Source organism: Pogoniulus pusillus, chromosome 5, assembly GCF_015220805.1.
Source record: "Pogoniulus pusillus isolate bPogPus1 chromosome 5, bPogPus1.pri, whole genome shotgun sequence".
NCBI classification, from domain to species: Eukaryota; Metazoa; Chordata; class Aves; order Piciformes; family Lybiidae; genus Pogoniulus; species Pogoniulus pusillus.
The window spans coordinates 10,754,482-10,767,000 of NC_087268.1; the positions used below are offsets into that span (position 1 = coordinate 10,754,482).

The 12,519-nt window shown below is 43.3% G+C and overlaps 1 protein-coding gene across 1 annotated transcript; it reads right to left on the reverse strand.

Moving 5' to 3' along the window:
- Positions 1–253: 253 nt before the first annotated feature.
- On the reverse strand, positions 254–9,570 carry LNP1 (leukemia NUP98 fusion partner 1). The gene is made up of 3 exons (XM_064143986.1): positions 9,421–9,570; positions 3,891–4,136; positions 254–550 (listed from the first exon to the last, which is right to left on the reverse strand). The coding sequence occupies exons 1-3, from the start codon at positions 9,568–9,570 to the stop codon at positions 347–349; spliced, it is 600 nt and encodes a 199-aa protein (XP_064000056.1). The 3' UTR covers positions 254–346.
- Between the last annotated feature and the right edge of the window lie 2,949 nt (positions 9,571–12,519).

Sequence of the window (12,519 nt, forward strand, 5' to 3'; positions counted from 1 at the left end):
TAAGGCTTTGAATGACTTGGCACAGCTCAGTAACACATACATGCTCTTCTCTTAAATGAACGCATCTGCCGCTGCCCTGCCACAGTGCTAAAACTGCCTGAGGCCTCCTTATGGTGGTTAATTGCTAACTTGCATCCTGCTACAGATACGCATCTCCTATGACAAAGGTTGCATTCCAAACAGCAAAAGACAAGAGGTTAGCAACGTGGTGTTAATGATGCAGTTTAACTTCACTTCTATTTTACAGGTCAGGGTTTACTCCAGCTAACAGGCCTTTTCTAGTCAAAATAAAACAAAAATGCACTGCTCTCCAAGGGGATGTTGAAATTCATCATCTCAATGCATTCTAACTGCCTGTGAATAAATATCCTTTCTCAGCGCTTGCTTGTGATGGAAACTGTTCATTATGTTTTGCAGGTACACCTTCTGAACCTTCATCTTCTTCCTGCTCCCTCCTTGGCTCTGATTTCTCTCCCATTCTCTTGTGAGACTTGCTTTTTCTCAAATGCAATCTTTCTCGTTCTCTTCTCTCTTTCATACCTTCAGGTTGCTAAAAGGCAGGACAAAAATAGCAAGAATTAAAACCAACTCTCACATGAAAAAAAAACTCATTATTTTGTTTTACTGGTGATGTATAATAAAACCAAGTTGGTGGGGGAGTGTTGCTCTGCTGGAAGGTAGGAAGACACCTCAGAGGGACCTGGACAGGCTGGGTCGATGGGCTGAGTCCAACAGTATGAGGTTTAACAAGGCTAAGTGCAGGGTCCTACACTTTAGCCACAATAACCCCTTGCAGCGATACAGACTCAGGGATGAGTGGCTGGAGAGCAGTCTGGCTGAGAGGGACTTCAGAGTGCTTGGTGACAACCAGCTGAACATGAGTCAGCAGTTTGCCCAGGTGGCACAGAAGGCCAGTGGCACCTTGGCCTGCATCAGTAGTAGTGTGGCCAGCAGGATTAGGGATGTAATTCTGCTCCTGTATTTGGTACTGGTAAGGCCTTACCTTAAGCACTGTGTGCAGTTCTGAGCCCTTCACTGCAAGAAAGATATTGAGGTGCTGGAGGGGGTCCATAGGAGAGTGACAAGACTAATGAGGGAGCTGAAAGGAAAGTCTTGTGAGGAGAGACGATAGAGCTGAGGTTGTTTATCCTGGAGAAGAGAAGACTCATTACACTCTACAACTACATGAAGGGTAGAGGTAGTAAGGTGAGGGTTGGGCTCTTCTTGCCAGCAACTTGTGACAAGATGAGAAAGCATGGCCTGAAGCTGTGCCAGGGGAGGTTTAGGTAGGATGATAGGAAGCAGTTCCTCACAGAAAGGGTAATTAGATATTGGAAGGGACTGCCCGGGGAGGTGGTGGAGTCGCCATCCCTGGATGTGTGTAAGGAAAGACTGGATGTGGCATTTAGTCACATTGTCTAGTCAATGTGGTGGTGTTAGGTTGTAGGCTGGACTTGATGATCTCAGAGGTCTATTCCAGCCTCAATCATTCTGTGATTCTGTGAGAAGATTCCAGTCACGTACCTCAACAAGATCAGCTTTAACATGATAGGTTCAAATTCAAGGACTCAGACAGTCACCCTAAAACTCAGCAAGAGGCAACATGCTTTTACTTATACTCTCTGTGTGCTAGGACGGTCACCTGCTTGGAGGACTTGATGGGGAGAGTAGACAGGAAGGGAAAAGTGAGAGGCTCTGAGATTTCAGTCTGGACTCCTTGTTTCTGTCACTTCACATGTTCCATCTTTATGTGCCTGAAGACCGTTCAGTGCTACCTGCAAAGATCTGCCTGAGAACAAGCGCTAAAGGTCATGAAGTGTCCTCAAAGCCACATTTGTAAGACAAAAGCAATATGCTGGGAAGGAAACAGAATTATCTTTTCTCCACTTTTCTTTTAACTTGTGTGGTCATGGTGGTTTGAAATGCACCCACAGAGCTCCACATGCATAAAAAACTCTATTTGGAGATCCAAGCTCAAAGCTCAGATTGCCTTTCAAATCTCTAATGCCTATTTATCAGCTCTTCTAAGATTCTCAAGTCCTTCTCACATGCCATACTTCAGTGGTGACTGAGGAAATGGCAACAATTTGACCTACTTGAGAGGTAGATTAAAATACAGCCCAGACCACCTCATGGCAACTTACAAAAAGTACCAAAATCCATGTTTTAACTGGACCTGAAGCCAGATTTAGTGTATTGTACTCACTAGGCCTGTTATAAAATTACTGCATGCTCACCAGTGTTCTAGTCACAGGCACTTCTAAGAAAAGATAATTGCAAGAGAAATGATGAGTGGGTCTACCAGAAAGCTGGGGAGGGACTTCTTACAAGGGCTTGTAGTGATAAGGGGGAATAAATTGAAGCTGGAAGAGGGTAAATTTAGACTAAATATTAGGAAGAAATTCTTTACAGTGAGAGTGGTGAGACACTGGAACAGGTTGCGCAGGGAGCTTGTGGATGCCCCCTCCCTGGAGGTGTTCAAGGCCAAGCTGGACAGGGCCTTGAGCAATGTGGTATAGTGGGAGGTCTCCTTGCCTACGGCAGTGGGGGTGGAAACATGATCTTTAAGGTCCCTTCCAACCCAAACCATTCTATGATGTCGAGGTGCTGGAACATGTCCAGAGAAGGGAGACAAAGCTGGTGAAGGGCCTGGAACACAAACCCTATGAGGAGAGGCTGAGGGAGCTGGGGTTGTTTAGCCTGGAGAAGAGGAGGCTCAGGGGTGACCTCATTGCTGTCTACAACTACCTGAAGGGAGGTTGTAGCCAGGTGGGGGTTGGTCTCTTCTCCCAAGCAACCAGCAACAGAACAAGGGGACACAGTCTCAAGTTGTGCCGGGGGAAATATAGGCTGGATGTTAGGAGAAAGTTATTGACAGTGGGCTGCCCAGGGAGGTGGTGGAGTCACCGTCCCTGGAGGTGTTCAAGAAAAGACTGGATGAGGCACTTAGTGCCATGGTCTAGTTGACTGGCTAGGGCTGGGTGCTGGGTAGGACTGGATGATCTTGGAGGTCTCTTCCAACCTGGTTGATTCCATGATTCTATGATAAAATGGACAACCAGTGATAAGGGCTGGCACATAAGTCAATGTGAAGTTCCAAATGAAACAAATTCTGAGTAGTTCCTAAAGGGGAAAAAGATTAGAGAATGCACTTAAAGTGGTATAAGAAAGTTGCATCACCATAATTCTGCATATTCTTAGAGGACTGGACATGCATGAACTGTAATCATGGGATTGACCATGTAATGATTCTGCTTCTTGAAAAGAGATTGCCTCAGGACAGAATGAAGGAGAGAAAACAAGGATGAAATGGGGGAAGGATACCCTGCAGAGTGTGTGCCCTTGGAGTGAAAATACATTAATTCACTTACAGCAATGGCTGCAGCTGTGTAGTGATGTTGGGAAAAGCAGATGGATGGCATCCCAAAGGGTAAGCATCTCAAACACCACAGTGTCTGGCAGCCTTACAAGTAACACCAAATATGGTTAAACTAGGTCAGCAGCCATGAAGAGAGCGCTATATCTTAGGGCAAAGTGAGCAAACCCCAGGTTATATTGTCATATTTCTTGGCACAGCCATAGAAGTGTCTGAAATCATTGTCACAAACAGTGTGGTGCCTCATTTTGAAGACACACCATTTTTATAGTAAGTCCAGATGGCAACACTAAATCAAGAATTTCCATACTAGTGACATTACCCTTTTAACGTAGTTTGTCCTACTGTAACGACCACATGGTTTGAGAAATTCTAATTCAGATATACTTCTGCTCTTTCCCCAGCAATGCCACAGAAATTACAGCAGGCATAAAGCTGGCCTGCTTGCAGGTTTGTTGTTTTGTTTATTTTTTAAATTTCTCTCTGAAGTGATTTTACGTTGGTTGCTACCTACCAAAGAAACCGAGCGTTTGCTTTTGAGATGCAATTGCTTTTCAAAGGACTCTGCAAATTCCTGGATGGAGTTTGATCTTGTCTCTGGGCATGAGCTGTCTCCTGAAGGTGTTCTGCTTGCTTTCCTGTGGCAGTGGCATTTGACTTCTTGGTCTTCTTGAAATTCCTTGGAGCCCTTGAGATGTTCTGAAGATGAGTCTTTAGTAGAAGCATGAAGTCGTGTTGCATGGAAGGAGGAAAGCCTGGCCTGGAAAACAAGAGGTCTTTGCTGAGTGTTAAATATTACAGCACAGCACTCAGGACAGATTCTTTCTGCCACAGAGTGCTCTCTAAATAATGGTGCAGAGTGAAGGATCTTGCCCAGACTCCTCTGTCTTATCTTTCATGTGCAGGAGAATCACACCAGCAAGAGATTGCTTTCCAGAGGCAGCATCCAGCTGTGCATGCATGTTTGAATACCTATACATCATGTATAAGCTGGAGTGGTGATGTTTGGTTGTGTTGCCTTTCTTAAGAGTGGTAAGCTAAACAAGCTTGGGGTAGTGGCTACAGAAATCTACAAACATTGAACTTCAAGGGATCTGAATCATGTCCTATATCCACTTCCATTTCTGGCCCAGCTGCTATTATGTTTGTATCGGCACAAGAGTGACCTATGCAGCCTTTCTCCGAACAGTGAGGCTGTACATCCATATGCTTGTGACTGCTCCCATTAGACAGGGTTGATCAAAGGTGATAAAAATAATAAACCTTACACCAGACAGAAGCACCTAATACCAGTTCAAGAGAGACAGGGAGCTACTGGAGAGTGTCCAGTGAGGCCTAGAGAATGGTTAAGGGATTGGAACGCCTCTTTTCTGAGGAAAGGCTGAAAGACCTGGGGCTGTTTAGCTTGGAGAAGGCTGAGAAGGAATATGATCAATATTTATAAATACCTGAAGGGTGGGTGTGAAGAAGAAGGTGCTAGTCTTATTTCAGTAGTGCCCTCTGATAAGACAAAGAGCAGTAGATACAAACGGGAACACAGGAAGTTCCACCTCTCTACAAGGAATCACTTCTTTACTGTAATGGTGACAGAGCACAGGACCAGGCTGTCCAGAGAGGTTGTGGAGTCTCCTTCTCTGGAGACTTTCCAAACCCACCTAGATGTGTTCCTGTGTGACCTGCCCTAGGTGATCCTGCTTTGGCAGGGCAGTTGGACTCAATAATCTCCAGAGGTCCCTTCCAACCTGTTATGGTTCAAGGCTTAGCTTAGTTTTTGTGTCCACCACACAACCCCTACCATTAAATGATTCTGTGAATACCAAAGAGTTTGGTTTTCAGGTCATGCAATGCTGGTTCAATTTCTTATCAAAACATAAATTTACTTCAGTCTCTCTGCCTCTGAGAGTAGCGGTAATGATTTCTGCCATGCTTTTTTTTTCATTTGGGCTTCAAGCCAATCAATACAGCTGTAATTTCTGTAAGGTCATATTGTATTATTATTTTATAAAGCATCAGAGTAATCACATTATGCCTGAGGACAAGAGTATACATGCCATGTCAAGATCAACATGCTAAGTGTCTTCTGGGTCATTTTATTGGCATACACACACATTGTTTCCTGGAAATAAAAAGTGCGTCACACTAAAAATCAGTGGTAATAGTTCTTAGAGGGTTTGGGCAAAACCCCAGGAGGAGAGCTGAAATGGGGGATGGGTTTCTACCCCAATTTGTAATGTCTGTAAATATTTGGTTTTACCAAGACATGGCTTTTAAATTTGCCTTCAGAGACAGAAGTCAAGCCCTTAACAAAAAGACTGCAGTTCGCTTACTGACATGGGCAGCAATGTCAGGAAAGGATAGGCCTTGCTCTGAAATGCTTATCTGCTTCAGTACCTTAAGGGCAAAGCTACATGCACATTTCATAGAATCATTAAATGTCTTGAGTTGGAAAGGACCTTAAAGATCATCAAGCTCTAACTCCCCTGCCATGGGAAGTAGCTCTTCCACTAGACCAGGCTGCTCAAAGCCTCATCCGGCCTGATCTTAAACACTTCCAGGGATGAGGCATCCACAACTTCTCTGAGCAACCTGCTGCAGTGTCTCATCACCCTCATAGTAGAAAATGTCTTCCTACTGTCTCATCTAAACCTACTCTGCTTAAGTTTAAAACCACTGCCCCATGCAATCATATTACTGTGACTGTATCTCCTCACCCTTTGCACGGTACATACCACCGCAGCTAGGAGCACAAGCATGCTCATGCAAGTCAGCATGTTGCTGTCCTAGAGACACAGAACTGCAGAGGACAAGAGCATTAACACAACATGTGCACTTCCTGGCTTATAACTAGCACAGTCTATTAGTTTCCTTCTATTTAAGATTGACTCCATGGACAGCTGCAAGCATCATTAAATGAAGCCAAGCAATGAAGCAGATCAGGCATTGACTTCAGATGAAATCCACATGGCTTGCTTTCTGTTTCTTAGGTTTAACACACACATTTCACATAGGAGTTTGGTGCCAAACTGATTGCTTGGTAACATTGTAAATGAAAACAGCTAAAGACTGCTTTAATCTGTGTGTCCCCTGCTGAAATTTCTGCAGCTGCTGGCAGTAGAGATTGCCTCTGTATCTGCACATTTTGGTGTCTACCCACCACTACTCTTGTCCCTGTGCAGAGGTCTCAAGAGCATAGACATGTTATCTGCTCCTATCCTTGCCACAGCAGCTGCCTTGTGCCTACATCTAGTGCCTCTCTAGTAATCTCCCTATGGTCTCCAGCTTCTAGGATCTTACCTGGTGTAGTTGTTAAACTGGAGAAGTAGGGAGGAGGTCAAACGAAGGAATAGCCATGAAGAAGAAGAATGCTAAATCATCACCTGTATCAAAATGGATATTTTTGCCAGTGCTCTCAAGGCCAGAAGTACCAACCATGTTCTCAGGGATTATTTCCCACTCCCTTTTTCTGTTTGACTCTTTCTGTAAAGGTCACTTCTGCTCAGTGGATCTATTCACACAACAGCTAATCTTTTGCTAATTGCCCATCTAAAGCAGACGAAAAGTACGCACACGAAAATGCTTCCAAGAATTTATGCCTGTAATAATTTGTTTATGTTCCTTCTCTGTTTCTGTCGGAAACAAAATAATTGTTCCCATCTTTGGGGCTTGATCTGAGGGCTTGCACAGCTGTCAGTAAGAAAATTAATCCTCACAGTGTCACCATGAATATTCATTGTTTGCTGAATTTTACACCATGACTCCAGTACTTTGGGGATATTATGGAACATCTGACACTCAGATGCTGTCTTACAGCTTCCTTTCCTTCCAAGAAGCTTATAGCCAAGCATATATTCCTTGAAAATGTTTTAGCCTGGGCTCCAGCTACTCTGTAGTGACAACATTGTGGTAGATGTTCTATCTGACTTCAGTTTAACATTAGTTGCTTAAACAGCAGTCAGTTGTTCTGCTCCCACTCTCAGCTGTTTCTTATCAGATTTTGTCCTACGAGCAGCAATGGAAATATTTAGCACTCTTATCAGTGCTAATTTGCCTCTTGTCTTTTCCACACAACAAAATCTCTGGCAAGTAAGAAATTCTTCTGAACCATAATAGTAGAGGATAACTAGAATGTGTCAAGGGTAGTCCTAGCTGAAAGCTTCAGAAAGGGTATCACAGTTACTGTGAAGGAGACTTAAGGAGAGGATTTTTTTCTCCTCAGGCATTTGTCACACTCAGTGGTGGCTCACAGTAACACATACAACTTTGAAGCTTTTCAGTGGAGTAAAGTTGCAAGTTTTAGCCTTCCTGGCCAGTGACCCAGGGAAGGATGAATAGAATTTTGCATTCCTCTCTGCAAAATGGAAATGACATCAGCAAAAACATTTTGTGAGGTTCATCTCTGTGATGTTGGTGAAGTATGATAAGATATTGGGGGGTGGGGTGGGGGAGAAATAATGGAAATTGATGTTAGTTTGGGAGTTATTCAACAAAAGTAAAATGCTTCTGGTACAAATGCAGTTCAAGTGGGCAGGACTGTACTACTGCTGATGCATCAGGCCTGGACACAAGACAAAGTGTGCTGGCAGAGCTGTTTTCACAGTACCATTGTATCTGCACAAGGAACTTTTGCCAACAGCTGTGCTGGTGTGATTTTCACTCAGAGGAATTACCTCTGTGTTTTCAGTGTTGAGATGGAAAAAAGGTACACTGTGATCTCTAACTTACAGAAGAGATGCAGTCTAATCTCAGTTATTATTAGCAGTGTTCTGATAAAATTAAGATAATATTTGACTAATATTAATGTGTTTTGAATCTTACAGTAGTTACAATATGCAATAATAAATCTTACAGTAATTACACTTTGTAAAAACTGTATAAACACAGAAATCCAGGTGCAATACTAAGCTGCTGCTCTCAACAAGAAGATGCTCTTTCTGAAGGTATTTCCAAGTAATTATTAGTGCTCATTTGTCTAGCATCTAGATTTGGTTTAAGACAAAACGTTTTAGTCCTTTTTGCTACTAACTTGTCAGAGAGTTCCAAATAAAAGAATTTAATATTAAAATTTATCCCCCAAATTATAAAATCCTTTCTCATTCTTCCAGTGAATTCCTGACACTGGAGAAATGAAGGAGTTAAAATTTATATCTCTTGTATAATTACACAAGACAAATTTGTGTGCACCTTTACAGTAAAAGTCAGACAGAGTGAAGCATAAAGGAAAACTTCAGCTCATTGAACAATGAAGTTAAAAAGTTAGAGTCTTCTCTTTCTGTCAGCTATCTTAATCAAAGTTTTAGGCTTGATTTAGGGATGTAACTACACAAAGTATTTTAATAGCTGTTGCTTGAGTACTTAAGTAGCTTCTCAACAAGCTAAAGGTAAGAACCTGCTTCAAATTAATTATGTATGTACACGCACAAATACAGAGATATACAGGAAGATGTAGTGATAGAACCAGGAGCAATGACTTCAAACTGGAAGAAGCTAGATTTAGATTAGATATTATGAGGAAATTCTTCACTGTGAGGGTGGTAAGGCACTGGAAAAGGTTGTCCAGAGAAGCTGTGGAGGCTCCAACCCTGGAAGTGGAACAGGCTGCCCAGGGAGGTTAGTGAAGTCATTATCTCTGGAGGTGTCTAAGAAGGGTGTAGATGTGGCACTTCAGGATATAGCTGAGTGGTCATGGTGGTTGGATTACAGTTGGACTTGATCTTAAAGTCTTTTCCAACCTTAATGATTTAATGATTCTAGGATTCTATGCTGAGCAGACAGAACACAGTAGACAGACAGTTATTACAACCTTCTTCTTACATTTTTGTCCTATCATTGCTTATCTTGGAATTTTCCACTTTTCTTATATTCCCAAGGCACCGGAGGCAGCTAAGTTCAAAAAAGCAGCCATCTGCTGCCAGCAGGAACTGAACTTACATGGCAAGGTACACCATACTCATCCTCATACATCCTTAGGGCCATGTCCCTTGGGATGGCACTTATATTTATTCATAAACCACACACATGGGGAGAAAACTGCATGCAGCTCTTACCGGGAGGGAGGCTCTCCTTTCGCTGAAGAGTCGTGTCTGACGTTTCTTGTAGCCTCTACCCTCTTTCTCATTATCATCAATCAAGCTGTGGCCCCAGAAGCTGCTCATCCATTTTGCAAAGGAAATATCATCATCCTCTTCATATTCCATGTACAGATACTCCAAATTTGGAGCGGGGTTGTCTCCAACCAGACAAGGAAAAGCAATGCCACCACCAAACCAATGGCCTCACACTGTTCTGCCAACAAAAGGAAGCAGAGAAACAGTTCAACCACTCTTTCTGCACTCCATCCCCCAAAACCCATCCCACTGCAGCCTTGGGCACTGTCTAAACATGAAGTCAATCCTTTCTCATCTCTTCTCAGCAAGGTTTCCTTTAACCTTTCCATTACAGTGTTGTCCAATATGACACTGCCGCAGGGGGTTGGTAGAAAGGGAAATGTGTTGGCTGCTCCCCATGTGTTGCTGTTGAGTGCACCAACTGTCAATACCAATGGAGAACTAGTCACAATTACATGCCCAGGAGGTGAAAAAACAAACCCAAAGTAAGCTTGTGATTTCGAGAAGTAGAATTGACATATTGATGGTGCTCAGGAACTGGCACAGCTGCTTGCAGAGACCTAACTGACTCTGTGGGAGAGAGGGGAAAAGCCATGCTGCCCTCCCTTACAACTTCAGTTACCTCTGTTTTTCCTTTGGTATTCAGGAAATGTGGTTTATCTCAGTAGAAGAAAGCCCCTCCATGAGTAAACTGCCTCTTAGTGTTTGGGTTATGACAGCCAGCATGAACTTGTGTCAGCTACTTTTCACCTGAGTGATTTTATCTGTCATATCAGGGATATGGGAGACTGTGCCTCACTTGAAAGCACACAAAGCAAAAATGCATCTGATCCCTCTTCACCAGTCCTGTGTGTAAGACATATAGGTCCAGTCTACACCACAAAACAGGACAGGGCTGGGGACTGTTTTCTGGACCTGAGATTAAGTTGATAGAGTGGTCACGTTTACCCTCCACAGTGCTTGAGACTCTGTGTACTGCAGTGAGGCTGGAGTACTTTGTTTTGAATTTTGTGTATTTCTTATTTCAAAATATTTTATACAACACAAAAAACTCTGCCATAACTCATTGAACTGTTGTTTGGGTAGCATGACGTTGGTAGATATGCTACATGCCTTCAGACACGGCAGAAGGACAAGGAAGAGAGCTTTCAGGCTGTGCAGCCTGTTGGAGTAGGACTGGGAGGCTGCAGAGGAGGAAGAGACCCAAATCTATCTTCTTACTGGAAGCAGTCCACAGTGTGCTAGGTAGACAGGTGTTCTGGTGCCTAGGCATTCTTGTGGAGCTGCTTTCTGGCCTTGGCTAGAAGCATGACAAAAAGCTTGGTGACATTTTAACATTATGGTGAATCAGTGGTCCAGCATTAAAACTTGCTCCTTGTCCCAAATCTACTAGCAATACAGATGTAGTTACAAAGCTTCAGTGTCATTCCTATGCGTGAGGTACCAACTAGCCCATAGGAGGTTTCACTCTAACTTAAAGAGAAACTTATTTGAGGGTGACAGAACACTGGAACAGCTTGCCTATAGAGGTTGTGGATTCTCTCTCAGTGGAGATTTTCAAAAACCACCTGGACATGTACCTGTGCAAGCCAGCCAAGACGTACTTGCATTAGCAGGGGTAATGGAATAGATCATCTCCAGACACCTCTTCCAATCCCTACAATTCTATGATTCTGCATCAGGAAAAAGTAGGAGAGGCTGTTCCACAGCTTTGGCAAAATATGCGCCTGTATATCATAATAATCCATAAATTAAAGGTGACACAGCTCAAGCTGTTTACTACCAAGTACCAAGTTATACTGACTCATAGTGCAGGAGAGCATATTTTAGTTGGGCTCCCAAGCTATTTCCTTTGCAGTCTTACTGTTGTTTTAACTTCCAGACCTTTTTTCCTTCAGTTCAATTAAGTGTCTTCACATATATTCCATCTTCTTCCCACCTACAAGGAAATGACTGGGTACAAGATGACTAGTGTTATTTGAATATAAAACAACTAACCAAGATAACTTCTCTTCATCCTTAGCTGAGTGCTCCAGGGACAGAAGTGGAGACAGAAACATCCAGTACCTGAAAGGGGCCTATAAGAAAACCTGGGAGGGACTTTTTACAAGGGCATGCAGTGATAAAACAAGAGGGGATGGATTTAAGCCTGAAGGTGGTAGATTTAGACTGGACGTTAGAAAGAAATTCTTTACAGTGAGGGTGGGGAGACTCTGGAACAGGCTGTGGATGTCCCTTCCCTGGAAGTGTTCAGGGACAGGTTGGCCAGGGCCTTGAGACTCCCCTGGTCTAGTGGGAGATATCCCTGCCTGTGGCAGAGGACTTGGAACTAGAAAATCATTAAGGGCCCTTCCAACCCATACCATTCTATGATTCTGTAATAGCTTTGTCTGCCTACGGGTACGGATGCTGAGTAGGCACAGACACATTGTCCAGGATTGCATATGAAATTATTTCCATGACAGATTCAAATCATAGCTTCAACAAAACACAACAAAACAAAAAAAAAGAAGCGCATTTATAACAAGGATAATTTTGCTTCAAAGTTCCAGGACCAAGTCCTAGAAACGTCAGAGAATCACAGAACAGCAGGGGCTGGAAAAGAGGACAACTTCCTTGACAGAGCAGGATCACCTTGGGCAGGCCACAACACAGGAATGTGTTCAGGTAGGTTTGGAAAACCTCTGGAGACAGAGACTCCAAAGCCTCTCTGAGCAGCCTGGTCCAGTGCTCCAGAACCCTCAAAGTGAAGATTTTTTCCCTTCGATTTACATGGAAGCTCCTGTGTTCCAGTTTGTGTCCCTTGTCTAGTTACCAGACATCACCGAGTAGAGTCTTCATGTCAGCCCTTGTGCTAGTTTGAAGCAGAGTAGAATGTTTTGGTGAGAAGAACTAGATCATAGGCTGTGGAAGGAAAGCAATGGTGGTGTCTACTCCCCTCAGTCTTGCTGGAGAAGAAAGGAAAACATTAGATAACACTCTGGCCATTTTTGTCTCGCACTCTGCCTTGGGTTTCTGACTGAATTGCATCTCCCTAAC